The 20477-nt window shown below is 32.9% G+C and overlaps 1 protein-coding gene across 5 annotated transcripts in view; it reads left to right on the forward strand.

Annotated features, from left to right (window-relative positions):
- The window catches only part of LOC145278011 (monocarboxylate transporter 9-like), a 199293-nt gene that overhangs the window by 148404 nt on the left and 30412 nt on the right, over positions 1-20477 (forward strand). For all 5 annotated transcript variants that reach the window (XM_080130191.1, XM_080130193.1, XM_080130192.1 and 2 more), the window contains exons 4-6: positions 5417-5673; positions 11571-11717; positions 14633-14899. In XM_080130191.1, coding sequence (XP_079986317.1) covers positions 5417-5673; positions 11571-11717; positions 14633-14899 — 671 coding nt within the window. The remainder of the gene's footprint in view (positions 1-5416; positions 5674-11570; positions 11718-14632; positions 14900-20477) is intronic.

Below are 20477 nucleotides of genomic sequence, written 5' to 3' on the forward strand. Positions count from 1 at the left end.
GGCAAAACCAGATTAAATATTGAAGATTTGGCAAAACCATTAATTTGCATATATTTTGTCTTGTTGATTGGAGATCAGGACATTTACGATGCAAAGCTTGCAAGGATAGATCGAAACAAAAGGTTTACAGAAATATTTGGTAAGTTCTAAGAGAATAGGAAACCATAATTATGATTGTTACTTTTGTTATGCTAATTTGAAATGTGTTCAAACAGGTTATTCAAAAAATGTACACACATGAAACGATAGTTACCTTCGACGTAATTTCTTCCAGCTGCACTTGTTATGCCGTTCCAACAAATTCTGAAAGGCCATACGGAAGTGCTCTTGTATGAACATGTCAATGACCCTCATCACAGCGCCTCTTTCATTTCCTCAATTGTCTTATAACGACAGCCTCTAAGGTTTTCCCTGAGCTTAGGGAATAACTAAAAGTCACATAGAACAAGGTCTGGATAATATGGAGTGTAAGGAACTATCTTGATGCTAATCTTGGTCAAATAGTCTGACCTTCTCTGAGAACCCTTGGGACAAACTTTGCGCAGATCTTTCGCATCTTCAGTTCCTCTTGAATAACTGTGTGTACAGTTCCCACACTGACATCACACTGTGTTCTTATTGTCTCTATAGACACACGGCAGCTATTATCCATTAAATTCTTTATATGACTAATCAACTCTGGTGTTCTGATTCCTTACTACTCCCCAAACCCTCATCATCCCTCACAGACCCTGCCATCCTTGAATCTTTTATGCCACTCAAAAACCGATACTCGAATCATGCAAGGTGGTTAAAAAAACAGTCTGATGCATTCTATACGTTTCTGTGAATATTTTCTAAGTTTAAAACATAATTTTTTTTGCATATGGTTCTTCTAAAGTATCCTCACGCCCAGATTGTATTTTTGAAATTCACGAGCTGTGACAATCAGGCTTTAGTAAGGTGTATTCGAATTCCTATTGTAGCTATTTCTTTGAATCTGAAATCATAAGAATTTTACAGTCATCTTATAAGATGTATAGCAATAACATACTGAATTTTAAAGAGTCTATGACGATTTTAAATGCCTGTACAAAAGAATCCGGAAAATTATTATTAAGCATATGATATGGAAGTACTGATAAATAATTTAAGCATACATATCATTAGAATATTTTTTTACACAATGATCACAACTTATCAAGGCCCGGAAGCCACTCAGGGATAAGGATTATTGCAAGTACATTACGTTAGTGTGGAGATTTGATGAAGTGTTTACTTAAGGGGGCGGTTCATTACGAATTTGTTAACGTTGGACTTCAACACATCCAAGTTGTAGTCAGGTGGGAAGCAGGCAAACAGAACAGAGTTCCACAGGCGTGAACTTCTAAGAAAGAAGCTTTGTTCATGGAATCTACGTTTTGATTTAGGCACAGATAAAGAGTGAGGGAAATTTTTCACAGTGGAGTCAGCTAGACGGGTGTTTTTCGTGAAAGATTGGCGAGAGGGGACCAGAGATTGGAGTTCAGACGAGCATCTGCCATGGAAATAACGATAAAACAAGGATAGGCTCGCAACGTCTCTTCTGTGGGAGAGAGGTTGCAGGGTAGAGAAGAGGGCATCCCCCACTAAGCCACGAAGTCTATTTTGTACTCTGTCAAGGCAGGATAGGCTGTTTTTAGCAGCTCCTGCCCAGATATGGCAACAGTATTCCATCCTTGGACGTACCTAGCTTTTATATAGATAGAGAATTGCATAAGTAGTGAGATATCTTCTGGAGCGGTAGAAAGATCCCACCATCTTTCCAGCGACCTTGGCAACAGACTTGATGTAAGTGTTCCATTTCAAATTAGGAGCAAAGGTCAAACCCAGAAGCTTGTCAAAACACGGGGCCTCACCCAGACGAGAGCCATCCATCCCAATTGATGCCAGATGGGGATCAGAGCGTTGATGATGTAAGGATAGGAGTTTGGTTTTGGATGCATTAAAGGTAACCAGCCACGTCTTCCCCCACTGAACCACGCGCTCGAGATCAGAGGAGAGAGAATCAGAGAGAACTTTGTCATTTACAGCCTTTGATGTGTTGCCGTAGATGGTCGTGTCATCAGCATAGATGTCAACGAATGATTTAAGTATGTGTTTAGGGAGGTCATTGCTGTAGATCAGGAAGAGAGTTGGGCCCAGGATTGACCCCTGAGAGACTCATGCATTTATATTGCAAGCCTCCGATTTTTGTCCATCGACCACTACTCTTATGAGCCTATCGGAGAGAAATGATTTAATGATTGAGAAAACATTTCCAGTTATACCGTAGCTGGAAATCTTGTGAAGTAGACCCTTATGCCATACCTTGTCGAAGGCCTTTGATATGTCAAGAGCAATTGCCCTAGAAAGGAAGCCTTTGTCAAGAGATTCACTAATCCTGTGAGATATAACCGTCAGCACATCTGCGGTAGATCTTGCAGAACGGAAACCATATTGTGTGTTACTAAGAAGGTTGTTTCTGCTGAGGTGGTTGACTATTTCTCTATTTAATATGGATTCCAGCAACTTACTCATAACACACAGGAGACTTATTGGTCTGTACTGAGAGGGAGATGACTTATCACCTGAATTCTTAAATACAGGGCAAACTGATGAGGTCTTCCAGGGAGTCGGAAAGTACGTCTCCTTAAGGCAGCGCTTAAATAGTTTCGTAAGTATGGGAGCGAGTTCTGGTTGAAGCTTTTTTAACACTATAATTAGGATGCCATCAGGGCCAGTTGCTTTACCGGAATCTAGGTTCTTTATTAGCTTGGCGACCTCATGCACGGATATTTGTATGTTACCTAGCTTGTTCTGTGTTATAGGAGGAAATATGGGGAGTTGATGGCCTTCGTCGCATAGGGTAGAATTAGCTGCAAAGTTCTTTGCAAATAGTTTGGCCTTGTCTGACGCTGACGAGATTACCTCTGGTCCATTGATTTTTTTGCGAAGAATTCATTTGTCTGTAAACTGCTTATCTACGACTTATGTACATGAAAACAAAATATCCAGTATTATTTTTTTTATTGAAATCTCTTTAGAAAGGCATGGATCCGCTTGATGTAAAGAACTACCGATAACGAAAAGAAAAAGACAGGAGATGCCTATTGACCTTACTATTGAAAAGACCTAGGTTATAGTTAGGGGAAGCAGTCAGCAGGAAGAGAGTTCCAGAAGCCTGGAGTTCTTGAAAAATAGCTCCTGGAATAGGAAGCTGTATTACAATAGGGTATCAAGACAGTGAATTGATGAAGACTACTAGACCAACCAGTCAAACGAGCTGGAACAAAAGAAGCAGGAAAAAATCCCGGCAATTGTAAAGAACACATGCCATAATAATATTTATATAAAAAACAATGTGAGTAGCAACATCACGTCTGTGAAAAAGAGTTTTGGGTGGAAGAAAATGTAGGGGCCAATCAAATTACATATACATTTCTGCATCTTATGAAAAAAAAACCTTTAAATGGGACTTAGATTAACGAGTCCAAATATGACAATAATTCATACATAGTGTGATAGTAGATTTTTAGAGATGGAGAATATCTTTAGATGTAAGAAATTGTTTAGGGTGATAGAGGGAACCAATTTTACAGGAAATGGAAAGAGCATGAACTCCAAGAAATCTTTGGTGAGAAAAAAGAATAAGAAATTTTAGAGTCGATTTTTCCTCAAGAGCAGAACCATCCATGAACACTTCAGGAGGAAAATGTACACGCATTTGATTGAAAGATTGTTTTAACACTTCTATTTCGATTTCAAGAATAATTGTATAATAATGCTATGTTTGACCTTTTGGCTATAATCACAGCGTAATGTATGTGCTATATTATTGCGAGCAATGCCAACGGTCTGAACGATTAATGTGATTTTTTTGTTAACTGTTATGTATAAAAAAGATGCGGAGAGAATGTTTTAAAAGAAAGGAATGTTTATCCAAAATATTTATGTTAAAAATCTAACGGAAGAATTTGAACTTAGATTTAGGAATGTTTGTACATAAAATATTATAGCAATATTTACATCATAAAATAGATTTAGGAATTTAATTTTATAAACAATGGAATTAATCTGGTAACAAAGAAAGAGTAGGTTTTGATATGTAGACTACATATACAAGTAAGAGTCAGAGAACGAGGGAGCCGTCAACAAGAGGAGGTTGACATTGCCAGCCGTGGAAGTATTCGACTGAGCTAAAAGACGATGTAACGACTAAAGAGAGAGAAACTGTTGTAGATCCTTGAAGGAAACACTTGACTATGAAAATGAGAACAAACGAAGAAAAATAAAAAGGAAGTTCTGTTGTTACTGTTCTACAGTGAAATGTTTTCTTGCAGTGAGCAAGGGACAAAGAGAATCACAACCTAAGGTTAGTAGTCCGTTACCAAACTGCCATTATCTATTTATTGATCATGTTTGTTGAACCCGTTTTGAACTAATGACTATTACTTTGTTCATGTTAAGTGAACTTGAATGTGTGTAAACACGCACACACATACCCAACGAATATTTCTAACCACTAGACGATACATGAGCATCAGTTTCATACGCACGTATATTTATATAGATTAGACGTGCATGTGTATAAACACTCGTTATATATACGCATATATATACGCATTGATAATACTACAATATTAAATAGAAAATAAAATCTGATTTCATGTAGAGGCGAGAAACATACATACGCACTGGAAATGGTCGCATATTTTTATTGACGAAAGACATATATGCTCCACATTGTATCTATAATACACATTTTCATTATTTTCATTTATTTCGGAAGAATCAGATGATTTTATTGTTGGCATTGGTATCCCCAGTTTCTTTCTTGTTAGAATCCGTTCTAAAAAATATGGGTACTATAAACGGGACTATGTAATGGTTGCAAACATCATAAATTAAAATGTTTCTGTGGAACGGACTGGATTCAGACTTGGCACAATGGGGTATACATGCCTCTCTGCGAGCTAATGTATGGCTCAAACATACACAATGCTACGATGAAGGAACTATGGCATATGCAAATATATAATCTGTTGGTTCATTCATTTATTTCGTATGAATCAAATAAATCTATCGTTGCTATTAGTAGACTCGATATCTTTCCAGTTAGAATTCTATCTAGCAAGACATTTGGTTCATGCAGAGGCACCAGATCAACATTGCCAACATCTTAAGTGAAAAGATTTTTGTGAAACTAACTTGACACGCCCAGGTTGTCAATCTGTGCCCTTTAACACTAAGCAACCGTTACTTGCCACATTCCTTTATAATATAATAGTACACCTTGGCTTGTACCTTGATTACAGAAGCGTTACAACATTGTTACAAAAAAGATAATTTTCAATGTTTCCAGCTGCAGACATACGCAAAAACTAATTCTAATAAGATTATTGTTGTGTATTTTCAGAGGGTTATCTGAGATCGAAAATGGAACGAAAGAACCGGAAGACAAAGTGTTTACCGAAGTGGAAAACGAGATAGCACCCCCTGATGGTGGCTGGGGTTGGGCTGTGTGCTTTGCAGCTTTTATGACGAATTTTACAGTTTCGGGAATTATCTGTTCGAATGGAATCGTTCTTTTAGCTTTAATCGACCTCTACAACGAGTCTGTGTCAAAGACATCACTTGTTGGTGCTATCATAAGTGGTGCGTCAATGTTTGGTGGTAAGTATATTTCTCTGAATAACAGAAATTATCATCAGAATATACATATATATATATGTATATATATATATATATATATATATATATATTCTGAGGATAATTTCTCTCTCTCTCTCTCTCTCTCTATATATATATATATATATATATATAGAGAGAGAGAGAGAGAGAGACAGAAAGAGTAATGAAATCAAAGGAAAGGAGTAGATAGGTCCTGCCTATCGCCCGGCTTCCATACTCCTTCTTTGCCTATTAGTCAGGCGCAGAGATACTATCACAGTGATTCGACAGAAACACCCAGTGGCAGATCTTGTTTCTTGTCTAGGGCAATTGAACGCCGTTTCCCCACTCCCGACACACCCCACCCCTAAAGCTGGGCACTTGAGAATGCTTGAGTACCACATATGCCTGAGCAATTAGATTGGGTTGACCTTCCTCCGATGGGTTGAGGGTACCGGATTGACAGTTACTGGCTGCTGTTTCCGACTGGTAGTACAGGAGCCCTAACTCTTTGGTAGCGCTTAGAGCGGCTGCTCCATCAACAGTTGAATAATATCGGGATGTTTGCAGTGCCATGGCGCGCATGGAAAGGGACCCTGCACTCATCCCCGGTGGGCTTTCCTGAGGCCACAGTCCTAGTTGATGGAGGGTCAGCTGATGGTCTACTTGTGATGCATGTGTGATATTCTGCATAACCTCCTGTTCGGCTTCCCCTAACCCAACTGAAACTCGTTAAAAAAAACATGATGACAGTACAATCTAAAAATAAGCTTAAACCAGGCTTAGGGTCAAACAAATCCAACTTGCCTCCTCCCTTGAGGCTTGCATTCACAAATATCCGTGGGCTTAGAACTAATTTAGCTGATGTTGAAGCATTTCTCCTAACAAATACCCCGGATATCTTAGCACTAAGTGAGACTAACCTACACTCCTCCATCCCCTCTAACTACTTTAACATGCCTGGATATCTCCCACTCTGCCGTAAGGACTCTGACAGACATATGCACGGACTTGGAGTTTACATTCGTAATACCCTTCCCTTGACTAGAGAAACAAACCTAGAAACGGATGATCAAGCCTTTATGTGCTTTAGACTAATCATGCAACACAACATTAGCTACTTTTACTTTCTCTACCGCTCTCCCTCGACCCAAGACTGCACCATAATAAACAAAGTATCTGACAGCATAGACACAGCACTCTCCTTCGACACTAGCGCCCAAGTACATGTATTTGGCGACTTTAATGTCCATCACAAAAACTGGCTTGGATTCTCTACTTACACAGATGCAGCAGGCAGCGCAACTCATAGCGTCTCTGTATCTCACTCCCTAGCGCAAATTGTTACTTTTCCAACCCGCTTCCCTGATCAGGAAGAACAACACGCATCACTATTAGATCTGTTTTTGACCACAGTTCCTGATGATTGTGTAACGAAAGCCGACAGCCCACTTGGGAACGCTGATCATGCGGTGATAATGGTTGAAATCGCCCTAAACTCTAGACCCAAAACTGAAGAGCCAGTGCTCAAAACAACGAGATATTATAAAAAGGCTGACTGGGAAGCTATCAGAGATCTTATCAGAGACGCCCCATGGGGAAATATTTTTTCTCTTCCTGCTGAACAGTGTGCAACCGAGACCACTGAATGGTTCAAAACTGCAATCGAAGCGCATGTTCCCATGCGGAAATTCTATAGCAAGCCCCACTCTCCCCAATGGTTTACTTCGACTTGCGCAACTGCCATTGCTCAAAGGCAGCATGCATTCCGCAGGTTTAATCGACATAAGTCCAGTTCAAACAGACAGAAGTACATAGAAGCTAGAAGTAACGTTAAGAAAGAAATAGCGACAGCTAAGAGGGAATTTACGGAAACCACGAAAAAACGCATCGAAGCACAAAAACTAGGAACTCGTGACTTCTGGAAAATCTACAACAGTGTAGTAAATAATGGGCAATCAACAATTCCCCCACTAACCAACAATCACGAGGTTCTTTGCTCAGCAACCGAGAAGGCTAACATGCTTGCCAGTCGGTTTGCCTCAAACTCCACACTGGACCCTCTAAACCACCCCTACCTCAATTTCCTATGCGGACAGACGCCACCATGCTAGACGACCTGAAAATCACCCCTGCTCAGGTGCATGCTATCATAAAAAACCTTGACACTTCCAAAGCATGTGGACCCGACCTCATCCCAGCTGTGCTATTAAAAAAGTGCTCAGCCGAAGTAGCTCCAGTTCTCTCCAAACTCTACAACAAATGCCTTAATGAATCTTGCTTTCCGAGCTGTTGGAAAACTGCTTCTGTAGTACCAGTATTCAAGAATTCTGGCGAAAGAACTGACCCATTAAATTATCGCCCTATTAGCCTCCTCCCACTTTTTGCCAAAATATTTGAGACCTTAATTAACCATGCTCTAGTCCAGCACCTTACAGATGCTAAACTTCTGACCGACCGTCAATATGGATTTAGACAAGCCCGTTCCACGGCAGACATCCTCACTGTAATCTCTGAACGCATATACCATTCACTGGACAAAGTGGGAGAGGGCAGAGCGGTAGCTCTAGATATATCTAAGGCTTTTGACAGGGTATGGCATGAGGGTCTCCTCAGGAAGATTAGATCTTACGGTATCACTGGTAGAATACTTAACGTAATTAAATCCTTCTTAGATAAGAGAAAAATCCAGGTTGTCCTCGACGGTCGTACATCTAAACAATATGATATAAATGCGGGAGTGCCCCAAGGATCTATCCTGGGACCTCTGCTGTTCCTGATATTCATAAATGACCTCCCCGACAAGATTGCCTCTGAGATGGGGATATATGCTGATGACACCACACTCTATAGCAGGCACGACAGGAAAACAAACGAACATACATCTAAAGTAATGGCAGAAACACTAGAGGATGACCTCCAATCAGTAGTGGAATGGGGACAAAAATGGATGGTCACGTTCAATGCCACCAAGACAAAACTGGTTTCATTCAATAATTACAAGAAACCTTCTCTACCACCTATAGCAATGGCCAACGACTCTTTATCTGAGAGTACGTCTCTCAAGCTCCTTGGCCTAACGTTCACTGGAAACATAAGTTGGAACAGTTACATCGAGGGCATTGCCAAGGCCGCTGCAAGGAAGGTGGGCTCTCTCTACCGTGCTAGAAAACTTTTAACACCCGAAAGTATCCTGTACCTCTATAAGGCCACTATTCGCCCATGTATGGAGTATTGCTGTCATATTTGGGCCGGTGCATCGGCTACTAGTCTCTCGCTCCTTGACAGGGTTCAAAAGAGAGTCGCAAATCTGATAGGCCCTAAACTGGCATCAAAACTTCAGCCTCTGTCCCATCGTCGAAACGTTGCATCCCTCTGCCTGTTCTACAAGTATTATAATGGTGAATGCTCTGAAGAACTGCAAGCACTTGTGCCCCCACGACGTGAACACCCTCGACAGACCCGACAAGCTGCAAAATCCCACCCCCACACTGTAGAGATCCCTAGATGTAAAAGATCCTTCTACTCCAGTAGTTTCTTCCCCAGAACTGCTAGACTTTGGAATTCCATTCCGGGTCACTGCTTCCCCAACTGTACTGACATGCATAAGTTCAAGTGCAACGTGAACCAACATCTCGCTGCCCTAATCCCTACATAGTACCCCAGTAGATGTTTCCCCTGATAGTAGCCCCCTACACCAAAGTGGCAATGTGCCTTGTTTGGGGTGAAAATGTAATAAAAAAAAAAAAAGAAAAAAAAAAAAAGGAATTTAGTGTTTACCTGATATACGCAATGGTAAACTTCAAACAACTATAAATAACAGTATTTATTTATAGATACTTTAATCCCAACCGAATAAAAAAGCTCAATACACAATAGAGAGTAAAGCTTATTAAAAGAGAAAGAAAATTAAAACTGTAAATTGAACTTTACAATCAAAATTTATTGTTCGACTGAATACTCCAAAAAGCAATTTACAAAGCCCTTATTCTGCGGAGTTTCAAAGAATGCTTTGAAACTCCGCGGAATAAGGACTTTGTAAATTGCTTTCTGAAGTATTCAGTCGAACAACAAATTTTGATTGTAAAGTTCAACTTACAGTTAATAATTTTCTTTCTCTCTCTCTTATATATACATATTATAAGAGTAATTTCAGATCAGTTATATAGACTTATTTTACATCTTGACTTATTATTACTAATTGCCGTTTACACCTTATCTTCTATCTTTTGAAATCCATTATTTTGATTTTTAAAGTTTATTTTAAACACTTTCTTCCCACCATTGTTTACATTATTAATCAATATAATTACAAATTTTTTTTACACATTGCCATTATCAATTATCATAAATACCACAGTAACCAACATGTTTATCCCCCATAACCTTCTATTTTTAATTATCAGTAACACGTTTAGAGCAGATGATTATATCTAAGCATGGAGATAAATTAATTATATATATTGTGAGATTATATTATTATTATTACTATTGCTATACAACTTTCAAAGCTTCGCATAGTAAATAATAAAAAAAGCTATGATGAAAGATGGGGGTAAGGTTAGAGAGTCGACGGAGATGGGGGCGAATAGGGAGGAGAAAGACATTCCTTAGAATCACCACCAATAAATACTTTATGATTTCCTGTTTTCATTCTTCCTCTTCCTCTTCTTTCTTTCTTTCTTTCTTTTTCTTCTAATGCCCCTTACGTCTTTTCCTTTTCTTCAGGATCTCTTAACCTCTTTACTGAACCGTTAAATTTTTGCATTTTGTATTCCATATCAACAGAGCGTACTTTAAACAATGGACTATCTATTACTTTGTATATATATATATATATATATATATATATATATATATATGTATATATATACACATATATATATGTATATATATATTAAATAATAGAAAGTCCATTATATATATATATATATATATATATATATATATATATACACACACACACATATATATACACACATTTTTTAAATATATATATATATATATATGCATAGATCATCATATAATGATTAGATCACTTTGATTCACGTAAAAAAAAACATTTAAAAACAAAATGTTTAATTTCAACATTATTTCACACGGTTAACGGTAGCCGCATTGATACGGTCCTTGCTAATCAAGCCAAAGATGACTTGTGTCGCCGAGTTCAAATCTATCGACTGGTGTAATCGTGACACTCTGCATTAAAGATTCCTGAAAGGAATGAAATACTAGTGTCTTAATCTGAAGGTATTTAATTATTATAATAAATTAATAAATAATTATATATATAAATAATTATATATATATATGTGTGTGTGTGTGTGTGTGTGTGTGTGTGTGTGTGTGTGTGTGTGCACTTCATTTACTCACATAAATATACGAAGGTATAAATTTATGCGTAAACTTTAAGTATTTACTTCAACAGTGCTCAATACGTAGGTAGAGCTAGTTAGTGTGTTATAAAATATATATGGTGATTAAGCTACATTGAATATTCCGCATTTCTTCCCCTCTATGATTCCTCAGGCTGAGGAATCCTAGAGTGGAAGAAACGCGGAATATTCATGTAGCTTAATCGCCATATATATTTTATAACTTACTATATATATATATATATATATATATATATATATATATATATATATATATATATATATATATACACAGAGAGAGAGAGAGAGAGAGACAGAGAGAGAGAGAGAGAGAGAGAAAGTTATGGAATAAACTTATATAAGTATTTCAGGAGTAATAGATTTTACCAGAGACTATAAATATAATTATAACCAACTTGTCGGCAGCAGAAAATATTAAATCTCGTTTGATTTCATCTGAAAGTTGCGCCGCCATTTTGTTTCGTGAGTAAATAACACGTCTAATTTTTTTGTTTTATTTTCCAGGTCCTTTTGTACTACTTTTGGTCTTGTTTAAAGCCAGCCATCGACAGATTATGATGGTCGGAGGAGTGGTTTCCGCAGCAGCAGCTGTGGCTAGTACATTTGCTCCCAACATAGAAACGTTAATCTTCACATATGGTGTTTTGGCCGGTATGAATACTATACATACATCCCTCTACTCATACCTTTATCAAGTACTTTCATTCATTATAAACTTTAGGTAACAATATAGTTAATAATATTGTTATCAGGTTAGTAAACGACAATAAATAAATAAAAGAATAATAAATAACTAATTAAAATCTTTGTTTCTAATCTTAATACATTAAGCAAACCTTATTGTTACTCGCTGGTGAAATCAACATGTACATGGTGGAACGATAAAATTGTCGCTCTTAAGAAAACAACACTACAGCTTTATTTTAAAATTTTTATTTAAAAAAAATCAATTCAGGTAACTTGATTATGTTGTAGAGCTGAAATCTTTTCAATGTTTCCGCCTTCAGCCTCAATCACTGATAGAGGGTATCACGTTGGCTTAGGTGTTGTGGAAGGTCATGTTCGTGATGTTCTCAACGTATCACTAAAGAAAGTAGTCCATCGGGTTTAGGTCGGAGGAGGAGGACGAGAGGATACAAAGTCGTAGCACTCATTTTAAAGCCCAGATTGAGTCTTTTTGGACTAGTAGCCCGGCGCTGAGTCCTGCTGTTACAACCATGGTTTGCCAGCAGCCACCCAGTTGCACAAAGGGATCATCACACTCTTCAGGTATACTTTGGTGTTGACTTTCAAGCCGACATTGAAGATGTGAGGTGGCATGATGTGGCCCTCACTTGAAACACCAAAGACCATAACCGTGGCCGGAAACTTTGTTTTCATCGCCCTGAGCACGTCCCTGCTATTCGTGGCAAGTGATGCATTTTGAGGATGTTAATAATAGTCCTTTTGTAATAACTTGGATCAGTAGAGAGCAGAATTTGTACAGCGGGCATCTCCGAAATTGCTCGTTGAACATTGTATCGCTTTCAGACATGATAGAAGGCTTGTATCGCTCTTGATATTTGTACACAACTGGCCAACTAGTAAATGGTCTGCACCACAAAAAAGAAATCGGTTTTCATCAAATGGAAATGGAATCATGTCGTCTTTTTTAGGGCAACAATTTTATCGTTCCACCCTGTATATTTTTTCCATTCATCAATTTCACCCATTTCATAATAGTCTTCACCATTAAACCGATAATTGGCAATCTCATTAATCCTTACCATTGAGTGTAATTTAGCCTAGATAATTTGTATTCTATCTGTAAGAAAATGGCCTGTATAAATTCAGGAAAACTTATTTAATGAAGCAATATTGGCATTTTGAGATATCTTTTGAAATATGCGAAATTATAAAAAAATTTAAAAAAACGAAAACAGTATGTTGTTTAATATAATTTTTGACTTTTTATATTTCTACTAATATCTCAAATTTCAGAACATCTCTTAAAAATGCTTGTATAAAATTAGAGAATAAACATTAAGGTTGGTGTAGCCTCCGACCTTCGTCAGGCATGCTAGGCGCCATTTTAGAAATGAAAAGAAGCAAATTACTGGCTCCGTAAATGGTTTCGTATTCTTGAAGTCATTTTTTCGCCGTGGTTTAGTATGTGCGAAAAATTTGGTTGACAAGGGGAGGTAAATTTAATAAAGTTTGACGGGGTTATCTCCCTTTTATCATAAAAATTTAACGAGGGGTTGTACAATTTCTGTTTTCCTTTATAATTAGAGGTTTCTATACACTACTAATATTTATACTCGTTCTGCTTAGTAATTTTTTTTTCTTTTCTAACATATGTGCCGTTTCTTTGTGTCGTTTAACTCTCCATCTTGTATTCCTGTCAATTATTTTGATCTCGTCCCATAAAGGGAAGTTTGTTCCTTTTTCTTTCCATAAGTGATCAGCTAGCCTGACGTTTTGATCTCCCCCCCCCCCGTGCCATGGCTTTACGGTGCTCTATGAAGTTATTAACTATGCCAGATAAGCAAATTGTGGCACAAATAAAGACACTTAGGGCATCATTTTGAACATTTAGTCATAGTTATTATCCTCATGCCAGGTTGTCCTAACAACCCCTGATATAGAAAGACATTAGACACTAGAGGTCAGTGTCTAATTCATTCAAGTTCCCTTCAGTATGCATTCCAGTTCTTTCTTTAGAAGTTAAAAAAAACAATAAATCATATGTTTTTTTTGTAATTCAATTTTCACCCTAAACAAGGCAAGTGCCACTTTAAAGTAGGGGGCTACTATCGGAGACATAATTTGCAGGGGCATTATGAAGGGAGATGAGTATAAAGATGTTTGTTCGCGTTACTCTTGAACTTCTGCATATCAGTACAGTTGGGACAGCAGTATCCCGGAAGGGAGTTCCAAAGACTTGCAGTTCTGTGGAAGAAACTATTGAAGTAAAAGGCTTTCTTACACCTAGGGATCTCTACTGTAAAGGGGTGGGACTTAGGTGCTTGTCGGGTGTGTCAAGGGTAGTCACGTTGAGGAGATAAAAGTGCTTGCAGTTCGTCAGAGCATTCACCATTAAAGTATTTGTAGAACAGGTAGAGGGATGCAACATTTCGTCGATGGGACAGAGGCTGAAGCCTAGATGACAGTTCAGGACCTATCAGGTTGGCGACTCTCTTTTGAACCCTGTCCAGGAGTGAGAGACAAGCAGCAGATGCAGCAGCCCAAATGTGACAACAGTACTCTACACATGGGGAATGGTGGCCTTCTAGAGGTACCAGGATACTTTTAGGCGTAAGTAATTTTCTGGCACGGTAGAGAAAGCCCACCTTCTTTGCAGCAGCCTTGGCAATGCTCTCAATGTATATATTCCAGTTCATGTTCACTGGTCTATTTAGTACTTCATTACTACTAAAAGTCAATAAAAGCCCAAAGTGGATTAATTGTGCCCCCCCCACACACACATCAGCACTAAAAGTTCTCAGCAGTTTAAAGACCAAGTTCCATTCCTCTTAACAATTTCTAATGATTTTAATATTTCTCTTTCTTTATTTTTTTTTTAGGAATGTCCTTAGCGATGAATTTCTTCGCTGCAAATATTATCTTAGGATTTTATTTCACCAAAAAAAGGGCCCTCGCCCTTGGAATCGCTAACAGTGGATCAGGTAGCGGCAATTTTCTGCTATCTTACCTTACGGAGCGAAGTATTTCCTTCTACGGAATAAGAGGGACGTTTTTTTTAATTGGCGGATTATTACTAAACCTCACTGTCTATGGAGCCTTGTGTCGACCTTTGAAGCCAATCAGCAAACAATCGTCTAGTTCTTCAGGTAAGAGTTTTTTCTGCAAAGCGGTTACCACATATCAAGGCCCAGATGCCATTCCAGGATAACGGTTAACGTGCATATTGTAGTCATAGGTACAGTAGCGTAGTAATCGTTTGTAGTGGAAATTTAGATTATTTACGAGGATGGTTCCATTAGAACTTATTTACGCTGGACTTAAAGACAACAATATTGTAGTCAGCTGGAAAGCAGAGCAGTGGGACAGAGTTCCACAGACAGGTAGTTTTAGAAAAGAAGCTTTGGTCATAGAATCCATGTTTAGATTTAAGAAGAATTAATTAATCGAAACAAATATTTTTTTAACATAGGCATCACCACTTATCAAGGTCCAGAGATCACTCGAGGATAAGAGTTAAGAGTATACAGTAGTCAATTAGACACTATAGTAATCGTTAGTAAGGGAAATTCGGTAAATTTGTAAAGTTAAGTGGAACGGGTCATCAAGAACTTGTTTACATTGGACTTGAAGACAATCAGATTGTAGTCAGCTGGAAAGCAGGAAAACGGAAGACAGTTCCACAGGCGTGCAGTTCTAAGAAAGAAGCGTTGTTCATGGAATCTACGTTTAGGTTTAAGCACAGATAAAGAGTGGGGGGGAATTATTTATAGTATTTTCAGCTAGACGAGTGTTTCTTGTGAAATTTTGGCGAGGGGGGCCACAGATTGAAGCTCAGTCGAGCACTTGCCATGTCTTTTTTTCTTCCTTATCTCTAGATTCTTGCTTCTATTTACCTGTTGAAGTTCTTAGAAACCAAGGGGCCTCTTTATGGAACTAACATATTTTGTACTTTTATTTACTTACTTTTATTTAAGCCTATAATGTATTCTGGACCAAGTCACTGTAAAGAGGCATATGAAGCTTCTTCCGATGCATTGCTGCAGGTCCTCAACCAGAGCAGGCAATTAATCAATTTGATTAAAAAATAGGCAGTTTTATCTGACAAAATGACATGACAAAAAATAATAAACTTTAAAAAATTTTGAAACTTTGAGAATAAAATGTTCTTACTATGTAAAATAGCAATATAAAAAGTAATAAATAAACCATTTTAAAAAGAAACTTTACAAAATGTTCATACTTAAAGAATTAAATGTACTTACTATATAAAATAATAATACAAAAAAGTTATAAATAAATTATTTAATTAGCAACCTTAAAACATTTTCAAATTTAAAGAATAAAAAAATAATAAAAATGGAATAAATAAACTATTTTAATGAGAATATTTAAAGAATTTTCAAACTTAAAAAAGAAACTGTTCTTACTATAAAAAACACCATCAAAAAAATTAATAAACTATTTTAATTAAAAACCTTCACCAAATTTTCAAACTTAAAGAATAAAATGTTCTTTCTATAAAAACAATAACAAAAGAATAATTAAACTATTTTAATAGGAAAATTTACAAAAAATTAAACTTAAAAAATAAAATGTTCTTACTATAAAAACACAAAAAAATAAATATATAAAGTATTTTAATGAGAAAATTAAACAAAATTTTCAAACTTAAAGAATAAAATGTTCTTACTATATAAAATAACAACATAAAACAGTAATAAATAAAGTATTTTAATAAGAAACTTAAAAAAATTAAAACAAAACCAATAAGATGTTCTTGCTATATGAAATACCAATATAAAAAAGACATAAATAAACTATTTTCAAAGGAAACTTTTAAAACATTTCAAACTTAAGGAATAAAATGTTCTGACGATATAAAATAACAATAAAAATGATAAATAAAATATTTTAACAAAAACCTTTAAAAAATTTTTAAACTAAAAGAATAAAATGTTCTTACTAACATAACAATATAAAAAAGTCATAAATAAACTATTTTAATGAGAAATTTTTTTAAAAATTTCAAACGTAAAGATTAAAATGTTCTTATTATATGAAATAAGAATATAAAACAGTAATAAATTTACCGAGAAACGTTTATAGAATTTTCAAAGTTAAACAATAAAATGTTTTTACTATACAAAATAACAATACAAAAAAGAAATAAAAAACTATTTTAATAAGTAACGTTAAATAAAATTTTCAAACTTAAAGAATAAAATGTTCTTACTATATAAAATAACAATATACAAAAATAACAAAGAAACTATTTTAATGACAAACTTTAAAAAATATTTTACACCATAAAAAATAAACTGTTCTTACTATATAAAATAACATTATGAAAAAGTAATAAATATACTACATTAATAAGAAACCTTAAAACATTTTAAAATTTAAAGAATAAAATGTGCTTACTATATAAAATAACAATATAAAAAATAATAATAAACTATTTTAAGTAGAAACTCTAAAATATATTTCAAACTTAAAGAATAAAATCTTCTCACTATATAAAATAACAATATAAGCAAGTAATAAATAAACTATTTTAATAAGAAACTTTTACAAATATTTTCAAACTTAAAGCATAAAACATTCTAACTATGTAAATATAGAAAATATGTATTTTAATGATAAAAGTATTTTAAACTTAAAAAACAAAATGTTCTTACTATATAAAATAAATCTTAAAATGTAATCAATAAACTATTTTAGTACGCAACTTTAACAAATATTTTCAGACTTACAGAATAAAATGTTCTTACTATAAAAATAACAATATAAAAATAATAAATAAACTATTTTAATAAGGAACTTTAAAAAATATTTTCAAACTTAAAGAATGAAATGTTATTACTATATAAATAAACAATATAAAAAAGTAATAAATAAAATGTTTAAATAAGAAAATTTACAAAATATTTATAAATTTAAAATAAAATATTCTAACAATATAAATACAGAAAGATAAGTATTTTAATGATAAAAAATATTTTCAAACTCGCAGAATGAAATGTTCCTACTATAAAAATATAAAAAATAAGTATATTATGATAAAAATTATATTTTCAAACTTAAAGAATAAATTGTTCTTACTATATAAAATAACACTATAAAAAGTAATAAATAAACTATTTTAATTGGAAGCTATGAAAAATATTTTACAAATTTAAAGGATAAAATGATTTACTATATAAAATAACAATACAAAAAGTTATCAATAAACCATTTTAATGAGAAAATTGAAACATGATTTCAAACGTGAAGACTAAAATGTTCTTACTATATGAAATAACAATATACAAAAGTAATAGATAAACTATTTTCATAAGAAAATTTTAAAACAATTGAAATTTAAAGAATAAAATGGTCTTACTATATAAAACAACAATATCAAAAAGTAATAAAAACTATTTAAATAGGAAACATTAAAAAATATTTTATACTTAGATAATACAATGTTCTTACAATATAAAATAAGAATATAAAAGAGTAATAAATAAAATGATTTCATAATAAACTTTAACAACTTTTAAAGCTTAAAAAATATAATGTTCTTACTATATAAACTAACAATATAAAAAGTAATAAATATAACACTTTAACAAGAAACCTTAAACAATTTTCAAATTTAAGAAAAACTGTTCTTACTATATAAAATAACAACATAAAAAGTAATAAATAAACTACTTTATAAAAAACTTTAAAAATATTTTCAAACTAAAAGAATAAAATGTTCTTACTATATAAAATAACAATATGAAAAAGTAGCAAATCAACTATGTTCATAAGGAAATTAAAAAGAAATTTCAAACTTAAAGAATAACATGTTCTTACTATATAAAATTACAATATAAAAAAGTAATAAATAAACTATTTTAATAAGGAACTTTTAAAAATATTTTAACACCTAAAGAATAAAATTTCTTACTATAAAAATAACAATATGAAAAAGTAATAAATAAGCTGTTTTAATGAGAAACTTTTAAAATAATTTCAAACTTAAAGAATAAAATGTTTTACTATATAAATAGCAATATAAAAAATAATAAATAAAAATTTTAATAAGAAACCTTAATAAATATTTTCAAACTCAACGAATAAAACATTCTAACTATATAAAAAAGAAAAATTAGTATTTTCATGATGAAAAATATTTTTAAACTTAAAGAATAAAATGTTCTTTCTGTATAAAATAACAAAATAAAAAAGTAATAAATAAAATATTTCATATAGAAACTTAAAAAATATTTTAAAACTTAAAGAATAAAATGTTCTTTCTATGAAAAATAACAATATAAAAGTAATAAATAAACTGTTTTAATAAGAAACTTTAAAATATATTTTCAAACTTAAAGAATAAAATGTTCTTATTATATAAAATAACAATATAAATAAACTCTTTTATTAAGAATCTTTAAAGGTATATTCAAACTTAAAGAATAAAACATTCTAACTATATAAATATAGACAAATAAGTATTTTAATGATAAACATATTTTACAAACTTAATGAATAATATGGTCTTACTGTATAAAATAACAATATAAAAAAGTAATAAATAATCTATTTTAATAAGAAACTTTAAAACATATTTTCAAACTTAAAAAATAAAACATTCTAACTATATAAATATAGAAAAATAAGTATTTTAATGATAAAAATATTTTCAAAGTTAATGAATAAAAAATCTAACTACATAAAAAAGTAGTAAATAAACTATTTTAATAAGAAACTTTAAAAAGTATTTAAAGAATATAACATTCTATATAAATATAGAAAAATAAATATTTGTATGATAAAACATATTTTCAAACATAAAGAACAAAAAACTTTGACTACATAAAAAATTAGTAAATAAACTATTTTAATAAGAAACTTTTAAAAATATTTTCAAACATAAAGAATAAAAAATTCTTACCACGTAAAATAGTAGTAAATAAACTAGTTTAATAATAAACATTAAAAGATATTTAAAATGTAAAGAATACAAGATTCTAACTACATAAAGAAGTAATAAATAAACTATTGTTTTATAGAAAACTTTTAAAAACATTTCAACTTAAAAAATACAACATTCTAACTATATAAAATGGTAGAAAATAAACTATTTTAATAATAAACTTAAAAAAAATATTTTAAAACTTAAAGGATACAACATTCTAATAAAGACGTAAAGAAACTATTTTAATAATAAACTTAAATAAATTCATCTAAACTTTAATATTACAACATTCTAACTACATAAAATGTTGTAAATATTTTTTTAAATTATATAATAATATTTTTAATTATAAGTTGCATTCTTTAAGTTTGAAAATATTCTTTAAAGAATATTTTCAAACTTAAAGAATACAAATTTCTAGCTACATCAAAACTAGTAAATATTTTTATTTATAAACTTTAAAAAATATTTTCAAGCTTAAAAGAATTCAACATTCTTACTGTGAAAACAGTACGAAATAAACTATTTTAATAATAAATATTTAATTTCAATTTTGAAGAATTCGACATTCTAACTATATAAAAAAGTAGGATATAAAGTATTTTAATAATAAACTTTAAAAATATATTCACACTTGAAAATATTACATTTTAAGTATACAAAATGTAGGACATGGACTATTTTAATAAAAAAAAAACTTAAAAAAGTATTTACAAACTTAAAGAATACAATATTCTTACTATATATAAAAGTAATAAATAAACTATTTTAAT

Source organism: Euprymna scolopes, chromosome 6 (assembly GCF_053919585.1).
Source record: "Euprymna scolopes isolate OS-2025 chromosome 6, ASM5391958v1, whole genome shotgun sequence".
NCBI lineage: Eukaryota > Metazoa > Mollusca > Cephalopoda > Sepiida > Sepiolidae > Euprymna > Euprymna scolopes.